The sequence below is a fragment of the Patella vulgata genome, chromosome 4 (assembly GCF_932274485.2).
Source record: "Patella vulgata chromosome 4, xgPatVulg1.2, whole genome shotgun sequence".
Taxonomy (NCBI): domain Eukaryota; kingdom Metazoa; phylum Mollusca; class Gastropoda; family Patellidae; genus Patella; species Patella vulgata.
In genome coordinates this window covers 50,367,518-50,390,157 of record NC_065882.2, presented here as the reverse complement: position 1 = coordinate 50,390,157, position 22,640 = coordinate 50,367,518, and the positions used below count along the sequence as shown (strand labels likewise).

The 22,640-nt window shown below is 36.6% G+C and overlaps 1 protein-coding gene across 1 annotated transcript in view; it reads left to right on the top strand.

The window, feature by feature from the left end:
• LOC126817929 (adipokinetic hormone/corazonin-related peptide receptor variant I) overlaps positions 1-22,640 on the top strand; it is a 135,551-nt gene that overhangs the window by 72,565 nt on the left and 40,346 nt on the right. Inside the window, exon 2 of the mRNA XM_050545102.1 lies at positions 6,998-7,202. Within this exon, the coding sequence (XP_050401059.1) occupies positions 6,998-7,202 (205 nt within the window). The remainder of the gene's footprint in view (positions 1-6,997; positions 7,203-22,640) is intronic.

Genomic DNA, 22,640 nt, shown 5'->3' with positions numbered 1-22,640 from the left:
ATCCGATTGTGATGAGAGTTGAACAATATGTTTATAACCCAAAGATCTTGGCTCCTTTCGATATTTGTAACTTCCTGAATTATGATCCTTGAATGTACAAAAAATCACGTTTTTAGCTTGCCATCTATGTAGAGGTCACAATTTTTATCCGATTTAAAAAATAACATGAGAATATATCACCATTTCACACTAAGAACTTGGGTCCTTTTGATAATCGCGTATATCCGAACGTAACTTCCTGGATTATGGCTCCTGATTGTTCGAAAAATCGCATTTTTAGCTTGCGGATTCTTCAGAGGTCACAATTTTTTTCCGATTTTAAAAACAGTTTAAATACATCACCATTCCACTATAATTAAGGTTGAATTCGAATTTGTGTAGAAGTGTGTATTACGAAGTTTGTGGACCCTCTATATCCCAAAGATCTCAGTCCCTTTTGATATTTGCACATTTCAGGACATAACATTTTGGATTATTGCCCCTGATTGTACAAAAAATCGCATTTGTTTTTAGCGTGATGTCTATCCAGCTCTTGTAAAATTTTAAAAACACTTTAAATATTTCACCATTCCACCATAATGAAGGTTGAATTCGAATTTCGGGAAAATCGAAATGAAACTGCCCTACAAAATGGACGCTCTTTGTACGCAAATTGTATCCGATTCTGATGAAACTTAAAACATTAAAACATATCTTTATATCCCAAACATCTCAGTCCCTTTTGATTGTACAAAAAATCACGTTTGTTTTTAGCTTGGTTCTCTATCCATCTCTTGCAAAATGTTGGCGTATCCTGCCTGGCAGCCGCTGGTTGAAGTTACAGAGAGGTTTATAAAAGACAAGCTGACACAAACAGAAGTTGAAAAATCATTTCTTTTCCATCTAGGGTACCAAAGTGCAGAAAGTGTAAATTGGAATGGCTCATTTCTTGGCAACTTACTACACAATATGAAAACCATCACCAATTTGTGATAAGGGGTTTGAGATAAATATTAAATTATTTATTAATCAACACATGGTCATTTTCAGCATATTGCATATACACTAGTAAATGAAGTCCGTGTCTATTTTAAATTGTTTTGTTAGTATTCAAAAACTTGCGATCTAGAATGCTGGCATCTCGGGACTTCAGCGTAATACGATATATTCATTTAAGCATCGGTATAGATGACGTGGGCAAGATTCCGGTTCGACGCTTCACGCGCCTGTTGTGGTGGTTGTCCCTTTCAGCTTTGCAACTTTCGCGAATCATTCACTGTGTGACACCATAAACATCACCAATTTAAACAACAAATTACAATTTACAGTAGACAGATTGCAAACATATAACATCTTAGTTCAGAATTCACGTAATCATATAAATATGAAATGTTCACAAATTACTCACGAAAGAAAGTCACATGTTCACGGATTTCACTAGAATGACTAAATTACAGAAAATTAAAGAGTTTATCACATAATTAACTGTTCACAAAATGTTCACGGGGATCATATTCACAAAAGTTTTTAATTCACGATTCAGATTCACATATTTACCACAACAATGCGGTTAAAAACGGTTTCGAAGCCGGTGGGGACATTCTTGCCCGCCACGCCATGTTTCGGTCACATCCCGTAATCATCAACAATCATAAAGACAATAGACGCGATTATACAAAATAATGACTTCTTAATAAGAAATAAAGACTAATAGATTTGTTATTTGCAAACTACACTTTTTGAAGGAGCTAAGATTTTAACTCAAAATTATGTAACACTACAGATAACAGAATATTAGCATAATGAATGAGGGGAAGTTTATTGCTGTCAGGAAACTCGTTGTTATATACTTCCACCAAGAGTGGAACTGGATACTAAGATATAATAAGGAGCTGGGTCTCCATACACTAAAAAAACATATTCCATGTCTGTTTAACAAAGGGGGGGTTGGGGGGTTGGGTGGCCGGATGGTTAGCACGTGCGTGCTTTATCATAAGACCTGTCATTGAGTCAACTGGCGTGGTTTCGAATCCCCGGTTGTACGTGACAAGGAGTAGGGTCGCCTGTCCAACCTCGTGGGTTTTCTCCGGGTCCTCCGGTTTCCTCCCACTGCTAAAGACCCCTACGCGCAAGCGAATTATTGAAATAAAATTAAACCATATGTTAGTCCCGAAATGACCTAGTTTGTGTCGAGTGGACGTTAAACCCCATTTCTCTCTCTCTCTCTGTTTAACAAAAGGGAAACTGAACACTAACATCTAATAAAGAGCGGTGTCAAAACACACTATATATGGAGTCTTATTTACCACGTTATTGTATATCTTTAGCTGACCGGTATTACATGTAATTATATTTAAGAAACGGCCATGATGCTATCTTTATCCTGTGGTATAATATACAGGTCGTGTGTACATTGTCAATAACATGTGGGATTTATAAAGTCTGTAGTGAAACACAGCTAACCAATATAATGCAGTGGCCAGTTTAGAGTGTTAAATATTAGGTTTAAGTGCGTCACTGAATGCATCATTGAATGAATCACCGTCGTAAGAACCACTGCTTTAAATGGAGAAAACTGACCATAGAGTAGTCATCAAGTACCTGCAACTTAAAAGACTATCCTCAACAGAAATACATGCTGACATGGTCTCCACAGTAAAGAAGCGGGCTGCGGAATTTTAAGCGTGGCAGAGAGTCTTGGCTATGACCCGCTTCCCCGAAATGAAATGGGGTTTAGCGTCCTACTGTTTTGCTCCGAAGTGGGCTAATAAAGACGGGCCGCTTCCCCGAAGGCTATCAATAGCAATCATTCAAGTGAATGACATGGTGATTGTTGATCGACCGTAACATTTTGTCAGTGTTGTGGGCATCTCTCATGATAGGACTGAGCACTTTATCGCCAACGAGTTAGGGATTACACAAATTTCTGCAAGATGGTTGCCAAAGCGCTTGACTGCGACCAGAAACGTGTCAGATTCCTGACGTCCCATGACAATCTGCGCTGTTTTGAAGCAGATACTGATAATTTGTTTGGGCAGGTTTGTAACCATGGCTGAGACTTGTTTCCAAAAATGAAAAAGGGACCAGCGGGTAATTTTCCTACTAATGATGACGTCATGTCAGCTGTGAATGACCTTTTAGGGTGACAGAAGAAAATTTCTTCCTGACCGGTACCCAGGCCTTGCAACATCGTTGGCAAACGTGTGTACACCTTGAAGGAGACTATGTAGAAAACTAAATGGGAGCCATCGATTTTGAATAGATCTTTCACCGATAATCTTAGAATCTTTAGCCAGCCCTCATATATAGTATAAGTTTGATAAATGTTTTCAAGTTATGATCCCTTTGTCAAAATTAACCATAATATTCGAAATTAGAAACACAAATTAGAAATCAATATTTATTGTCCATTTTATTCAATATTGATATTGTTATCTTACGGTGAAAGTGTTGGATCTTGATGTCTAAAAGACAGAATTAACATTTTAAAACCAGCACATGACGTCGGGTACTCTATGGATATGATGCCTTCGGGTGCCATTTGTTATAAACAAAGAAATATTATCACAGAAGACAATACGGAAATAATCAAACTGACTGATTTACAAACGACATAATAATAATAATAAACCGGTGTGGAAGGGATTGTTTGCTAATTTCACCGAATGTAATCACTTTATATACACTCATATTACATTAAAATGCGCATTTAGACATACATGTAATTTCGTCTTTTACGTACTAGAGCATCGAGCGATACGTCCTTTAGCACACGAGCGTTGTATCCATCTTCATATAGTATTTCTTTTGTTAAAACTAATCTACATTAATCATGCATGTTTTTATACCTTAAAAAGTTGAAATCCATTTTAGAGATTTATAATACGTGTAAAGCCATTCTTTTAAATTAGATCTTACATCATACCATGGATTGGCATATAGAAAGTGGTTATAAAAAGTATTAAAAGCTTACTACTTAAAAGGATTATTTTGTGTTTTGATATTGGCATACGCGCTAATATTAACGGCGCATTAACAATTTATTGTTTCTACTAAGACCGGTGTGACAGAATGGATTGACTCAGTTTGGTTTCCTCCTGGGCAAATGCGCATGTCCGAAATGATTGTTGACAAAACAAAACTTCACCTACTTTCACCGATGTGAGATGGTCCCGGATCAGTCCAGGAAAGAGTATTAAGCCTACTATAAGATCCGTATTTGGTTGTAGTTTTGTCATTAATAAACAATGTTATTTTTATTGAGATTAACGAGCAAATAAAACTACCCGTCTCCTCTAAATGTAAGTATACATAAAGCATGGTTCATTATTATGAGAGAGCCACCATGCATCAGTGAGTAAGACTTTGGCTCGCTAACCCGGAGATTGAACCCCTTTACATTTCATTTCATTATTATGTTTCTGTTAAATCTGACAGTAAATCTTTTCTATGTACGTATATTTGTTATTTTGCTTTTTCTTCTTTCGATATCCCAGTTACCAGATGTATTGCTGATGAAATTGCCAAAAATGTTGTTTTATGTGATGGCGATAAAGCATATTTTACCAATATATTAATATATTGAAATTCCTAACCAAGTCAATGTGCCAATTTTAAAATGTGTCTTAAATATTGGATATCATAAGCTCATCTTTTCACAGTGAGATAACAACATCAACGTAGATTCAAATTGACCAAGAAGTCGTGTTTGCAATGTCGAAGACTGGATGATATTGAGTTAAGGACTTGCTACTTTAAGTCTGTAATTATTATTGTTTTGTTAATTTTGTAATGCTGAATAAATCAAAAATAACATGGAAAGGGGTCACTTTCCAGTGGTTATTAGTATAATCTTTTTAGTTTAAAACATTTTGTTGTTTATATTTATTCTGGAATAATCGACTATTTAGCTTTTAGGTTTTATCGACTTAAGTGCTTGACTGCGATTGGAATTTATTGTTTTCGGGTTAATATTGCCATTTTCCAGATTGTTTTGTACATCTCTGTATCGTTGTTAATTGTTGTTAATTTTGTTATACGCCCAAATTTTCATGTGGACGTATATTGTCGTCACCCCTGTCCGTCCGGACGTCCGTCCACAATTGTTTGTGAACAGTCTACAGGTCACAATTTTTATCCGATTTCAATGAAACTTAAAATATAGGTTTATCACCCTAAGAGCTCGGTTCCTTTCGATATTGGCATGTATCGGAGTGTAACTTCATGGATTATGGCCCCTGATTGTACGAAAAATCACGTTTTTAGCTTGTGAACACGGTAGAGGCCACAATTTTTATCCGATTTGGTTCAAACTTGAAATGTAAGTTTATAACCCAAAGATCTCGGTTCCTTTCGATATTCGCGCATATCGGACCGTAACTTCCTGAATTATGACCCCTGATTGTATGAAAAATCGGGTTTTTAGCTTGTGGACCCTATAGAGGTCATAATTTTTATCCGATTGAAAAAACGGTATTATTATATCACCGTTAGATCCTAAAGACGACTGAGTTCGAATTTCGTAAAAATCGGCCCAAAATTGACAGACAAAATGGCCGCCGTTTGTTCTCAAATAGCGTAAAAATATGGTATATCAAGGTTGTGGACCTTATGGAGGTCACAAACTTGAAATGTAAGTTTATAACCCAAAGATCTCGGTTCCTTTCGATATTCGCGCATATCGGACCGTAACTTCCTGAATTATGACCCCTGATTGTATGAAAAATCGGGTTTTTAGTTTGTAGACCCTATAGAGGTCATAATTTTTATCCGATTTAAAAAAACGTATTATTATATCACCGTTAGACGTTAAGGACGGCTGAGTTCGAATTTCGTGAAAATCGGTTCTCAAATAGCGGAAAAATATGGTATATCAAGGTTGTGGACCCTATAGAGGTCACAATTTTTATCCGATTTTGTTGAAACTTGAAATGTAAGTGTATAACCCAAAGATCTCGGTTCCTTTCGATATTTGCGCATTTCGGACCGTAACTTCCTGAATTATGGCCCCTGATTGTAGGAAAAATCACTTTCTTTTTAGCTTGTTCTCTATCCATCTCTCGAAAATGTGGGCGTATCCTGCCTGGCAGCCGCTGGTTGTTCTTATTAAAACTTTAACAACTTATAGTGTTTAATTACTCAAATACAAGCCTTCTGTAATGCAAACCATGGACCTAAATGTAAAAACACTCATTTCCTGAACATGAATTTATCTCCACATCTCATAGACTTAAAGAAAATATAGGACAGTGGTAAATACTCTTTTCAAATTTGGGTTCAAACATGCAAATCAGTACTAATACAAGGGAAATTTTGGATTAAATTTTTCAATGTGGGTAGGAATACTGAATAGCTGATCTAGTCAAATAATTGTTGACGGTAATAATAATAATAATATAAATCGACTATTTGTATTTATTGAAAGAAACCCGATACCCTATACTGATGGTAATACTCTAAATCTAGGAACATAATATTTATAGTGTAGAAACCGATTTGACCGGTAATCACACACTAGGGATCATCATTTTTATTATGAAATCTGATATATTTGGAGGTACCGAGGAAATGATGTATTTTTAATCGTCCTTTTTATTTTCGAGGCCAGTATCTATAATTTAACGGGTTAAAATATACTCAAATTGATTATTTAACAGTTTATTTTCGAGGCCAGTATCTATAATTTAATGGCTTAAAATATACTCAAATTGATTATTTAACTTTCATTGATGAAAACACATCAAAATATTAATGGTAGGTACCGTACGCCCCGCGGCCCGGCTTCAAACGGACTTAGAATGGCCCCATCAACATTAGAATTTTTACAGCTTCTGTTTAATCAAGCATGCTTATTTTTTTTTAACATACTGAAAATAGTCTTCAATTACTTTACATAGCTGTGTGTTTTTATATCAGAATGCGAAATAGTGAAGTGACAAAAGTCAGGAAAGCTACAAATTGGATTGAAATTCATGGATTGGTGGGAATGTGTTAAAGATGTAAATTTTGTATTTTTCAGAGTGTGATATTTCATGTTGAAAGACATCCACAATTTACCTGGTTTACACAGTGTGTTACCTTTAACTTCTTTCCATCTGCCCGCCATGAGTTAGCCTATAATCTCTTTAATGTCATTGCTGTATATGGTCTACCACTGGTCATCATCACTGCAACCTACTCCCTTATTTTATGTGAAATATCTAAAAAATCGAGGCAAAGCAAAGGTAAGAGTTTTTAACGTTTTTGTATGCCTATATATGTTAATAAATTTATATAATGTTATTGCTATAAGTTGTTGGTATTAAGTGATGGAGGGGGGGGGGTGTTGACGTCCACTCGCCACAAACTAGGTCATTTCGGGACTAACATAATGATTCAATTTTATTTCAATAATTGCCTTGGTAGTGGGGTGAAAAAGTAGGACCCGGAGAAAACCCACGAGGTTGGACAAGCGACCCTACTCCTTGTCACGTACAACCGAGGAATCGAAACCACGCAAGTTGACACAGTGACAGACCTTTCATCACCCCCCACTCTTCTAATTAAGCGAGAATGATGAAACTTTGTGTATAATTTCATTACATCAGTACCTTGACTAAGATCGATAATAGGCATTTTCGGCTCAGGTTAAGCAATTTGATTGGTTGTAATATAAGAGAAAGTCTAATATTCGGTTTCAGCTAATTCAAATTTTAACATTCTGAGTTATGCCCCATTTAACGTATCCGTGTTAACACACTTTGGCTTAGATTATCACCTGATCTTTCTGAAATTCGTATCTATAAGTTACATCGTATATTAGAGGATCGCCCCTTTTCATTTCCAACGAGGCTAACCTTAGGGTTTATGCAGTTTTCTAAAGAAATCGTTTTAACAATTTCAAGGCTAGAATTATTGTCCAATCTGTGTTGAATAATGTAACAGTTGAAGAACATACATACTTATCATCCGACCTTTTTTAAAGATTGTATTGGTTGCTTGGAGGGGTCGTACTGATTTTCAATAGTTATACCTGTTTGTAACGAATTTTTCTAAAATGTTGTAAATTTTGCCTGGATGTATGATAGGGGGGATCCCATTGAATTAAATGATTTTTGATGTTAAATTTTAAAGATATGCCCCTTTGCAACGAAACCTTGGAAACTGTGCAAGTGTTGCAATTATCACACAATTGGTTTGAATTGTCTAGTAATTATAACACCTATGTTGCCTGCAATGGTGGTTTTAATTGTGATCAAATAACTAAACTTGATGAAGTGCATTAAAGTGAGCAAAGATTAAGTTTTTAAAAAACATACCAAAGCAAAACTTATAGAAATAGCCTGTTATTTTTATACGCCCACATTTTCATGTGGACGTATATTGTCGTCGCCCCTGTCCGTCCGTCCACAATTGTTTGTGAACAGTCTACAGGTCACAATTTTTATTCGATTTCAATGAAACTTGAAATATATGTTTATCACCATAAGATCTCGGTTTCTTTCGATATTGGCATGTATCGGACTGTAACTTCATGGATTATGGCCCCTGATTGTACGAAAAATCACGTTTTTAGCTTGTGAACACTGTAGAGGTCACAATTTTTACCCGATTTAGTTTAAACTTGAAATGTATGTTTATAACCCAAAGATCTCGGTTCCTTTCGATATTCGCGCATATCGAAACGTAACTTCCTGAATTATGGCCCCTGATTGTACGAAAAATCGCGTTTTTAGCTTGTGTACCCGATAGAGGTCATAATTTTCATACGATTTAAAAAAACCATATTATTATATCACCGTTAAACCCTAAGGACGGCTGAGTTCGAATTTCGTGAAAATCGGCCCAAAACTGACAGACAAAATGGCCGCCGTTCGTTCTCAAATAGCGTAAAAATATGGTATATCAAGATTGTGGACCCTATAGAGGTCACAATTTGTATTCGATTTTGTTGAAACTTGAAATGTAAGTTTATAACCCAAAGTTTGTGGTTCCTTTCGATATTCGCGCATATCGGACCTTAACTTCCTGAATTATGGCCCCTGATTGTACGAAAAATCGCGTTTTTAGCTTGTGGACCCTATAGAGGTCATAATTTTTATCCGATTTAAAAAAAAACGTATTATTATATCCCCGTTACACCCTAAGGACGGCTGAGTTCGAATTTCGTGAAAATCGGCCCAAAACTGACAGACAAAATGGCCGCCGTTCGTTCTCAAATAGTGTAAAAATATGGTATATCAAGGTTGTGGACCCTATAGAGGTCACAATTTTAATCCTATTTTGATGAAACTTTAAGTGTAAGTTTATAACCCAAAGATCTCGGTTCCTTTCGATATTCGCGCATATCGGAACGTAACTTCCTGAATTATGGCCCCTGATTGTACGAAAAATCGCGATTTTAGCTTGTGGAGCCCATAGAGGTCATAATTTTTATCCGATTTTAAAAAACGTATTATTATATCACCGTTAGATCCTAAGGACGACTGAGTTCGAATTTCGTAAAAATCGGCCCAAAACTGACAGACAAAATGGCCGCCCTTCGTTCTCAAATAGCGTAAAAATATGGTATATCAAGGTTGTGGACCCTATAGAGGTCACAATTTTTATCCGATTTTGTTGAAACTTGAAATGTAAGTTTATAACACAAAGATCTTGGTTCCTTTCGATATTTGCGCATATCGAATTGTAATTTCCTGAAATTATGGCCCTTGATTGTAGGAAAAATCACTTTCTTTTTAGCTTGTTCTCTATCCATCTCTCAAAAATGTGGGCATATCCTGTCTGGCAGCCGCTGGTAATTGAATATACACTAATTCTTAAAAGCAGCGTTTATTTGGGTAACTACCAATTCATCAATGTAATTATTCATTGGCAATGCTTCAGTGTGAACTTTCTGTCGAAATCCTCACCAAAATCACCATATTTTTGTCACAACCCGTATACATATTATAGACCAATACTCTCTTCGACTTCTTCTGGCCCACAAATAATAGCACCAGGGCGTGACTTCCTTACTATTTGTTCAGCTTATTCATATAAACAATGTCTCGCTTAAATTGGCATTAACTAGGTTAATGGTAGTTGATGGAGCGTATGTTTGACATAGACTTCAAATTACATCAATAAATTGTAGCATGTACTTGGTTGTTATTCACGTCCTTTAATTATCAGGGTTACGCTGAAGTATACAAGTAAAAATGTTATTATTTAAAGACATATACATTCGTTTATAAATATGTGATTATTCTGTTCCCAAATCTATTTTCATGCGTAAACTTGTGCAACAAACTATTGAATTTTTTAAATTAAATGTGTCCCAGATTCCTCAATATTGAGGCAACACCAAATTAATATTTTTGTTTTAAATATGTAGGAGGCGGTTCAACCATCTCAAATACACTGCTCCGCCTTTAACATTTGTATGGGATTGCATTTTTTTAAAATTTACTCAGAAATAAAGAATGTGACTTAAAAAAAAAGACTTTCGAAGGCTCTAACCAGTTTATATGTTTGATATATCACAAAACGTGACACATAATAAATACTTTACATGTCATATTTCTCTATAACCTGGTTCCTGGTCATTTGCTAAATATAAAGACCAATTGAGAGACTCGTCGTTAGCTTGGTTTCCGTTAGATTATGACCGGAACATTGCTCCGAGATTAAGAAATATGTTCAACCTCATATACTAATCAAGCATCATCCACCACCAGACTTTGCGAATAAAACAAACATGATATCTACCACTCATTCTTCTATTAAGACTGGTAAGATGAGTCCAGTTATTCCCATCTATATATTTCTCTGGGCCGACTGAAATTCAAATCTTCAAGAATCTGAATTAGAACAATTTTTTAAACCGACTGCATTAGTGTAGATTAAGCTAAAACGTTTTTTGGCAAACCAGAGTAATGCAGAATCACATCCGGTTACATAAAAGATTATCACGACAAAAATTAAATCGTCTGATTTATGCGTGCACTTGCACAATCTCATTGTCATCAATGTCGGTTAGAAAGCAGTAAGAATATCTTTAGCGCATTCAGTATCGAAGAAAATTCGCTTCATTACGAGTATTAATATTAAGCTTCATTGTACTTTGCCATATTAACTGCATGAAAACAAAAACATTAAACATGCATTATGCTAGAGCTAAATATGCCTATTGCAGGTATTTCTTTAGGCCTAAAATATTATCTAAATTATTAATTAGACATTAATTAACTTATCCCAACCATAATCAACTCTCGATTCCATCGTTAGCCTGCGTAATTAGGAGATTTGAATACATTTTGTGATGAATAATTCAACGTAAAAATGGATAATCGAAACTTTGTTTATCTTACCAACGTTAGTAATGGTCGGGGCTGGCCTAAAATTGAATCGCTATAATCGGTTTAGATTGAAGCAATTTGACTGAAATTTTCAGAATATTCTGTTTTCATTATCTATTTTTTAACTATTATAGCGAGAACTGTTAGCTCTTTATCTAACCTTACCCGTGTTATCTAGCAGTAATATTATATTTTCGCTATTGTCTTGTTTTGTTGTATTTATTGAAATAGCAGTATTGTCAATGACGAGAAATCAGATGAAGACTAATTAAAAGTCAAAATAAAAATACATCGGTCCGATTGTGTATCGAGTTAAAGTGGTTTTAAATAAATTTTCCTAATTCGACTATGTGGTGCCTTTTGCTTACTCCCTGTAAACCTATTCGATGGCGTCGATATTGGAATGTAACAGGATTCTGTATTCTGCAAAGAAACGCCATTCTTTTAAAAATATAAACTTATTAAGATCGATCAATACCTAATCTATCAGGGTTACAAAGTAGAGGAATTTGATGAATAAACCACTGTCTCCTGATTTCTATAAATGGCTGACCTTTATCAGACGTAAGTGGATTGAATAATCTCTACTAACTCGACGTTCTTCAATAAGTGCATTCAGGTTATCTACTTCCCATCAGAATTAAATGAGAATATAAATTGGCATCTATGGATTAAACAATGGCGGTGGTGGCTTTCTGGCCCAATGAAATCCAATTTCTGAAAGAAAATACATGAGTATAAATACTTTTTTCATGAAATACGCCTGTTTTCAGATTGCTTCCAGACAAATGCCAACGACTTTTGGCCGGTACGCTTTAAGTGTACAGGGGATAATAACTAAACCCTTCGTATGAATTCCAATTTCCCGGAATAAGATTCCAATATACATTTATTCTATGTGTGCTTTCAAACTGGTAACAAATTAAACCTTGATAATTTTTTAATAAAACAAATCGTCCAGAATATTATTCGTTAATACAAAGAAAAATACCATTCAGTTCTCGTGTTCGATGAGAGTAATCCTAAGAAAAATGCGTGGAAACTATAGAAATAGATTTCCAATATAAGGTCATCTAAATCATAGCTTTAAACACTTAAAATATTACGGTCTCCAATGCAATGCCCTATTACTTGCGCTGGTAGCAACTCCTTTGGATAAAACATACCTTGGACGCTACCTTGCAAAAGGGACCGGAATCGAACAAGCCTTCTAATCGATCTCGCGTCCCCTACCTATGCAAGACTAATCCACCCAAGGTGGAAGTGGACGTTAAGCCTTAAGGACCGAACGATCAAATTAACAATATTTCCCAAGATGTTGCATTGTAATTCAGACATTCCGTGATCTGTCATAGGATAGTTTTTTTTTAAAGTGAACGCGTGGGTTGGGGTAATCTACTCTTGAAAGACGACACAAACATTCGCAATTCTCATTTATTTAGATCTTTTCAGCTAGCCTGCATGTATGCATACATGTGTCTACTTTTTATACGCCCACATTTTCATGTGGACGTATATATATTGTCGTCGCCCCTGTCCGTCCACAATTGTTTGTGCACACTCTACAGGTCATAATTTTTAGGTTTATCTCTCTAAGATCACGGTTCCTTTCGCTATTGGCATGTATCGGACCGTAACTTCATGGATTATGGCCCCAATAGAGGTCACAATTTTTGTCTGATTTTGTTGAAATTTGAAATGTAAGTTTATAACCCAACTTATTGGACCGCAACTTCCTGAATTATGGCCCCTGATTGTACGAAAAATCACGTTTTTTTTAAACTTATGGACCCTATGGAGGTCATAATTTTATTCTGATTTACAAAAACGTTCGAATATATCGTCGTTACACCTTAATGACGGTTGAGTTCGAATTTCGTGAAAATCGGACCAAAACTGGCGGACAAAATGGCCGCACCTCGTAATAGTTTAAATATATAGTATATCAAGGTTGTGAACCCTCTAGAAATCACATTTTTGATCCGATTTTGATGAAACTTGAAATATATCTTTATAACCCAATGATCTTGGTTGCTATTGATATTCGCGCATATCGGGCCGTAACTTCCTGAATTATAGCCCTTGATTGTTCGAAAAGTCGCTTTTTGTTTAGCTTGTTCTCTATCAATCTCTTGCAAAATGTGGGCGTATCCTGTCTGGCAGCCACTGGTTCATTAGAATTGTCCACAATATAATATAGTTGATGTAATATCCAGTCAACGTCTCATACTATTAGATAATAAATTACAATTCCTCATATCAATGGCAGGATGATTATTATAGTTAATTTATAACTGTTAAAAACTATATATTGGAGGGTAATATATATTATAGCTTGTTAATAATTGTTGACAGTGCTGCAGGGCGGAGGGCCTGGCAAGGGATAACGTATAGTCGTTCGGATAGGACGAAAACCGGCATGTACATATCGGCAGTTGGAATTTAATAAGAGTAGGCCATAGCGCCACTATCCGGGCAACTAGATATGCCGGTCTTCATTAGCCCAGTCGTAGCAGAACAGTCATTTCATCTACACAACAAGACACTGTTCTTTACCAGGCCCTTTCCTGCACTACCGACAGGAAGAAACCACGATGCAAAATCCATGAGAACTTTCTTGATCAACACCAGAATCAGTATACATAATCCCAGTATTGAGGGGAGCATGACCGACAACCCGACATTTTAACGCGACATTACAACATTTTTAATGTCGGGTTAAAATGCCCGGTTTCCATGATGTCGGGTTAAAATGTCGCGATGTTGGGTTGTCGCCTTATGAAGGTCGACATCACGACATGGTACCAATCAACCACCATACGAAAGTGCTCTGATGGACGTTCATGTGGCGTGTGGCTGCTTACTGCGATTCACCTACCCCGAGGCGGCCCATTATAATGATTCGATTCGGCGGGCGGGCTTAGTCTTTGCATTGTAGTCATGTAACTGCAACATAATTGCGAGCACCGCAGCTTTCTCTTCTCATCACCCCCGCCCCCACCCCACCCGAGTTACACGTTCCTGCAATTTTCGCATACCGTACCACATAATACTTAAACTTTTGTTTTAAGGAACATTTTGGCATGCTATCCCATTGCGGAAACATGATCAATGACAGAGTATAATTATTGTCTTCTGAATTCGATGAAGTGTACGCGGATACGCCGCTGTCCGGGAAATAATTCTTGTATAGCACACGTCTTCAATAGTCCCGTTAGTGGAGAAAAGTTAAACCACATTTCTTTTCATTTATATGAAAATAAACAAACATATCCTTTCAAAATAATAAATATTTTCTTAAATTGATTTAAAGATATGATGTTTAGAAACCCAAAAATGGGAATGATACGGTCTTCAAATGAGACCAAGATAATCTGCTCGTTATAACGAAAACGTTTCTCCTTGTAACCCATCCCCTTTCTTCATTAGCAAAATCGGAACAGAACAGTAGGGAGGTAAACCCCATTTCATTGCTTCATTATACCTCCCCGACTAAATTTTATTTCAAGTTGCATTAACGGTACTGAATTTCATGGATAGAGAGCCTTTAGATGAGTACTAGACTTGATGGATATTGACTTTAAAACGAAATGGATAGACCTATTCTTGTTCAATTTAAACTAGTATAAAATACCAGACTGGATTGAGCAATTATTGTCAGCGTTAAACCAAAACACATCAAACTACTAGACTGGGTGGACATATTATCGTGGTTTTAAACCAAAATAAAACCAGCTAACATCGATGATGATGTCCTCGCTTGAATCCCAAAATACATAGTTAATATTTGTTAATTACTTGCACGTGTATTTTTGTCCCCCGCGTTTCGAAGTAAGCAGGGGACTATTAAAATGGGTTCGTCCGTGTGCCTGTCTGTCCGTCACACTTTTTGGGACACAATAACTCTCCTTCTAATTGAGCTAGAATGTTCACACTTGTCATAGGTGTTTATTAGGTGAATGCCTTGATGGAGTTTGAAGATGAGATTTTTTGCTTTGGGTAAGCAGAGATAAGCAGTTTGATTGGAACTTTAGTTCTAATTCAGTGAGAGTGAGGACACTTGGTGTATAGTTTTATCACATCAATACCTTGATTAAGTTCGATAATGAGCATTTTCTCTTCAGGGTAAGCAGAGCGATAAGCAATTTGATTCGTCAAGACTTTGGAACATACTAACTCTCCTAATAACTTGGAGTATGTGTTCATTAGGTGAATGCCTTGATGGAGGTCGATTATAAACATTGTCTGCTTACTGTAATCAGAGATAAGCAATCTGATTGGTTGATGCTTTGGGGCACGATAATTTTTGTTATAATTAAGTGAGAGTGATGAAACTCCGGGTATAGATTCATTATATCATTACATGTACGTAACTAACGTACGAAAATTAAATGGTAGCTAGGGTTGGTCTGTCGTTCAGATTGAACATAACAACTCTGCTTTTAATGGAGGTAGAATGTTTAAACTTGATGTAGATGTTCATTAAGTGAATGTCTTGACCGAGTTCAATGATTAACATTTCGAGCTAAAGCTAAGCTGAGCAAAGCAATTTCATTGGTCGATGCTTTGGGACAAGATAACTTTGATTCTATCTGATAGAGAGTGGTGAAACTTAGTGTATAGTTAATAATAAGTTTGATTGCTTGATACTTTTGAAAAAAATAAATGTGCGATTAATCGATTAATTAATGTGTCATCTATTTATTTTGGGATTTCGGCGGGGGACATCAGCCTCACTGTTGGCTTGTTTTATATTACTTCGAGCAATCAAATCAGAACATTTGTAAAAAAAAATATTTAGTGTTGGGGAGGGGATAGGGGTGCGAGAATTGTTTGAATTTCATCATACATTCCTTAAGATTTCTTTTTAGGAGGCGACAGTGGTTCATATCAAAATTGAAATGAAGAATCCTGTTGATTCTATAATTATTTCGATAATCAGATCCAGAGTTACGAATTTATATTGGTTGTTTATTCTATTGAAAGGATTTTAGAAAATAACTTTCAAAGTTAATCGCCTTTGTTAAGAAATTTTGTAAGCGCCCCAGAGGTTTCAATTATAATTGGATTTTTCTGAAATTTATGACTTACTTATATATAACCTGTTGATTTTTGATGATAGCTTATACGGCACATGTATTATCTGAATGATCGCACACTGCAATCCATATTTGCGTACTGCTGCGAGGGGCTACATGGGTTCATCCGTGCTGAAATTGTCCAGACTACAATCTTGCCAAAAAACACATTTTGGCTACCAGTCCAATCAGTGGTGGCTTTTGATTGCGCCTCGGTATATATGGGGTTTAACATCTACTCGACACAAACTAGGTCATTTCGGGACTTATAATATGTGGTTCAGTTTATTTCAATAATTCTTTTGCGTGTAGGGTTCTTTATCAGTGGAAGGAAACCGGAGGACCCGGAGAAAATCCACGAGGTTGAATATTGGATCGAAATAACACGGCTTGACTCAATGACAGACCTTATGGTCCAAAGCATTCGGCCAGTCGTCTCCACCCCCACCCGTTTCAGTATAATATTATACGAAACATTATCTTAAATTAACGATTTAAAGCTGTGTATATAAGATCTATAATAAAGCATCACCCTTTATTATTATCGGCACATTTGTTATCTTGATTTACACTCGAATTACTGTCAAATGTAAAAAGTTAATGAGGATATCTAAAATATGTGTCTAGTGAAACGTCTTTATCTTACTGGATGTTCAACTGCACTTCGATTTTCTTCATGGGATGCTGAGCGGTGTAACGCGTTCGGTGTAGGCCACGCGACCTTCTATTTATATTTCACGGTTTCGATCTGAGGTTTCCTAGTTTTAAGGAAATGTCGATTGCCTAACCTCCAGATTTCCCCTTATTTTTAAAAAAAATCTGTGGGCAGGCAAAATGAAATGGGTTTAACATCCTACATTTTTGCACACACCGATCAAATTTTGTCAAGGTTTCTTTCACGTGGATGTCAGCAACTACACTTATACCAGACCTCGTTTTTCCGTCCGATCCGAACGTTTTGTGGAAATTAGACTGCAAAATCCCAAGGAACGAAATTCCTAGACAAACCTGGGATCGAACCACCTTGGCTCAATCTGCCCGCATGCGAACTATTCAAATACGATAGTGTCGAAATGACACTATTAATGTGGAGTGATCTTTAACCACCACCCTCTCCCTCATAATGTACACTAACATCTACAGATATCACAGATTTATTCTGTCTGGAACCATAAAATTGAACAAAGGTAGTGTCATTTATACGAGGGTTTACTCGTCATTATTAGGCAATAATATGTTTTATGAAATAGAAAAACTGGCTTAAGTTTGACTCTTAAACGATTCAATATTTTAAACGAAGTACCGTATTCAAATTAAATAGATAAAACTTTAAAATAATGAATTTCACTTCTGTGAGCATTATTAGCCTTTAAGATTCCCTGCTTCTCCAGGTTTACAGAAACTCTTGGTCAATTAGATATATAAGTGTAAACATAGCTACGCAAAACTAGATAGACAGCGCCCCGCGACACACGCCACCAAAGTCCTTTTTCTTCACGGAACGCTGGAAATGGATAGGGTTCATATTCTTATGCCTCCAATGCTTTACACCATATTTGAATTGTTGACGGACATACCGCCAGGGACGACGACATGATACACCTACGCTGAAATTTTGCCGTATTAAAAATATCATATAACCCCAAAGGTACCCTATATGAAGATATGGCGGAAAGCAAATTTTCATTCGTTTCATCTCACATCTACCTGAATAGAATAGTTCGATTCATGTTTGACACAGTTACGTTAGTGATTTATGATATCGCATTGATGTAATACATACGAGTCTCGAACAACCTCAGCCTCCTATAAGCCTCTTTTAATTCAATTAAGTTATTCAATATAGTGATGTTGATGCGGATATCGCCTGTGACAATATAAGAGCTCTTTTATTAACTCTCGCCATAATGTTTTACCGCCTACGCGTGTCGATTATGACCAAACCTACATTGTTTTGAACCCTAATCTTAGTTACGTTAGCCTGTAACGACAAATGGGTTTGTTTAGTGGTAATTTACAAATCAGACAGGTTTAGTCATTGTGTTAATGCTGACGAATTCTATCGTAAGTATTGCCAAGCACAGCTGATGCCCGAACTTTTATACTGTCGGAATTTGACAGAAAGGTCTTTAATATGTCATTTTAAACAGATATCATAGGAATATTTAATGGATGATATATGTAGAAAACTATTGAGTAACGGAAATAGTTCGATTTGTTAAAGAACCTGTGTAAAGAGATCCATTTATGTAGCACTCAAGTTTAAACTTCTACCCCGGCCCCGAGTTCACAAAGCATTCTCAGACTTAAGTTGAGAATTTGCTCAACTTTCAATCACTGTTTATGAGAAATATCTTTGATGCAGAAACACAAAACTTTGCACATAGTTTCTTATTGATGTATCTCATACATTCAAACAACAAAATTATTATAAAGGGCTATATTTTAGTTAAAATAAGGTGAACAAGTTTGAGTAAATTCTCAACTTAAGTCTGAGAATGCTTTGTGAACTCGGGGCCCGTTTCATTTCCTCGGCTGGTTTGAATAGTGGTTGTTTGCTCCTTTTTCCCACTGTGAATTTTGGTTTTCCACTTTATCAAATTACACTTTTGATGAGCGTCTATAAATCAAGCGTCATGGACTTAAAGCACCGATGATTGAATGATTTAATATGTTGTCGTAGTTCTCGTCATTTATATGTTGGTTAGTTCAAAGCAATATTTAACTGATGATTTACTCAAGTCAGTCTGTCTATCCACAACTTATAGATGTTCAAAGATCGATGAGACTGTCCGTGATTGAAGTTGTATTACGGCAACTAGGTTGATATGACCGTTCTGCACTCAAAATTAACGCGTTTGAGCTATAGGCGGCAAATCGTCTGGGTTGTCTCAGAAATGTGTTGCCGTGTAATACGCTACAGCGGTCGTGTTATTTCTGATCTAATCAAGGTTTGAATATGGTGACAGCAACTAAAAAACAATCCTACAGGCAACGAGGAGATGATAGATATTAGATGCTTATACATCTTAATGATTGTGAGTTTCCATCACAAATCCGGCTTAAGAAGAAACCTGAGAAACCTGAGAGCTTAGTCTGCACTAGCGATAGAAAAATCACCGACGTATTTTATATCTTTACTTATTAACACCCTAGCAGATAAGTGTAGCGATATACGTCGCTGGTTCAGATGTGAAAGCAGAACTCCAAAAACTCCCCACATCCAACGTGTGCGGCATACCTTCCCCTGCTACAGATTTTATTAGCCTTGTGATAGGCTAGGTTTGTCTTGGGCTCAAATATTATTGTAATCTCTTTTTTGTGGCTAGGACTTCTCCTAAATGTCACTCTGACATCCCACGTTGAGTATTTTCTTTGGTTTACTCATGAATAACAATACAACTGTTCGTTTCTACATTTTATATGGAAACAGTTTACACAAGAGTCTACATTACAATACTTAAAATTAACATGTCTTTCTCTGCACCCCACCAACCCGCTGATCGATTTTGCTGACGGACCTTCCTACATCATATTACGACTCTACAACGAATTAACGGGGTCTACTCATTCCAGATTATGTCTCTTGAACCTCAACGGTACCTCCCAACGTATCTACAGTGTGTAGTGTACATGGTATCGGCTCTCTAAAGAATATAATGCGTGTCTGATCTGTACAGAATCTAAATCAGTTCTATAACATTGACAGCGCCCTTGCGATAGCTCTGTCGATTATATAATTAGCAAAATATTACGTAATTACTTATGATGATTGGTTACTAGAGCCCATACCCTGTTATCTTCACAATATTTCACAAACAAACCACATGTGTTCCCTTATAGATACTGTAGTGTCATCTACTGGTTCATTTCATGCAAAATAGTATCACAGATTTCCGTTCTATCTGTTTTATGCTTGTCTGTGAATCTGTAAGCAATGATTAGTGAAGACCATAGTTAAGCTAAAATTTTCATATTAGCCTAACATTATTATAAGGCCTGCAGCCAAAATTTCTAGAGTGAAGTTCCGCTACAAGGTCCTCCCTAATAAACAAACTATACATTTTTGGAAAGGTTATAACACCAGGAACACAAATCCAGAGAGTTCCAAGCAAAATGTTTGCACTAACTCGATTTAGAGCCAGATGAAAATTGTGATAATTGTCAAGTATTTGAGGCTAAAGGTCTAACAAATATTTAACCTGAAACATAACATCTACAGATATTTAGTTTTTTTCAATAAAATAGATATGGTGAAAACTAAATAATACTGTAATGGGGTGACAATATTGTACTGAACAGAAAAAAAATCAAATGGGTTTTAATGTTTTACTGTTCTGCAACAACCCGTATAACTATAATGAAGATGAGCATACGTCATACATTACAGTTGGGAGGGGGTGGAGCATTGTAAGTGTACAACTAGTATGCAAGTGCCATCATTAGTGTGCAAGGGAGCAGCGGTGATTCAGTATAGGGCTGGCTCATTTACCGGGCAGCCCAGGGTTCGATTCTAGTCCGGCGTGGTTTCCACTTGTCCGTGACTCACTAATCAGGAGGTCCGGGGTTTGATAATCGTGTTGACCTAGACAGTTCCCCAAACTTTCCAGCGTTGTTTCCCCTTGTCAGTGGTGCATGAACTGGGAAGGGGGCTGTGATGGACAGCGTCTAGTTATTCGGATGGAATTTTTAGTATAAATATAGCATTTACTTGAAAATTATCACAATTTTCATCTGGCCCTAAATCGAGTTAGGGCAAAAATTTGGCCTGGAACTGTATAGTTTGTTTATTAGGTGGGACCTTGGAGCGGAATTGTGTTTCCATCAATATTACTACACGAGTACAAAATCTGCTCTCTAACGTGGAGAGCAACCGCACCACGCAAAACAATGTCATAAGGCTGCATACATCCCCACGTTCGTTTTTAAGCACCCCTGATACCCCATCACCTAAATATCCATAAGAGTTTGTGAGCTATTATCTCATTTCATATATTTTTACAGTTAACAGAAAATAGGACTGTAAAGTGTTCAGAAAGAGATTTAAATGATTATAACAAATGAAGATTCGATAAGAATTTGGCAAATACAAAGTAAATATATCGGAATTAATTTCAGTGCGAAAATGCCCTCTTGTTTAGCACACAATAAGCTATTTAACCCAGATATTACTAGGAATCTTAAATGAATTCTGTGGCGATTATCCCCTGATATTGTATGAAACAAGTCATATAGTGTGTTGGGTGGATGAGTATTCGATAGAAACAGAATCCAGACCAGATGCGTTTTACAGTCTGTTTATTCTATTTCTGAACAAATTTGGAATAACCTGATTAATTATACTGCCCCAATTAGTAGGCGATAGTAAAATTATTTGGTCTCCGATTGGTCCCGTTTGATGAACTTCACAGTCGCCGGGGGGGGGGGGAACGAATTGGTGAACGTAGTCAACCTTCATCAACGGCGGTTAAGATTTGGAGGAATTGCAATCTGACAAATATGCGTTTGCCCACTATCGGCACATAGGTATGGCACTACCAGACATCTATGAAATGGCACATTCCCTTTACACAGAGTGGGGATAATAATCTAAAACTGAAAAATACCTGTTACATATGGCGGTATATTAGATTCAAAATTTTAATATGCTATCGTCTAATTTCTAACCTCCGTTCATGTAATTTCTAACCTTAATTCATGTAATTTCTAACTTCAATTCGTGTAATTTCTAAATTAAGACAGTGTATGTATAATCCAACTTCTTTATTTGTTCAGTGTAAATTTTAATTCTATTTCATCTTATTTCTATTATTTAGACGAAAAACGTCTTCTTCATTGATGCTTTAAACCTTTAGAATTTTTACACTTCTGCCTAGCAACCATCATTATGAAGTCGTTTGGTGTCGCCACTGCGTGCTCATTTGGTGATTGCGCACCTGGTAGGGACCATTATCTTTATATAAACGACTCGCTCTTCGCCTGGTTGGTGGTTGGGCGGAGTGCTGAGAGAGAGGGAGAGAGAGAGAGAGAGGGGGGGGGGGGGGTAACGACCACTCGGCACAAACTAGGTCATTTCTGGACTAACATATGGTTCAATTTATTTCAACAATTCGCTTGCGCGTAGGGGTCTTTAGCAGTGGGAGGACCCGGAGAAAACCCAAGAGGTTGGACAGGCGACCCTACTCCTGGTCACGTACAACTTGGGAATCGATGGTGAAATTGAAAACAACATCGAACGTGAAATGGCTGGTAAATACTACTTCAA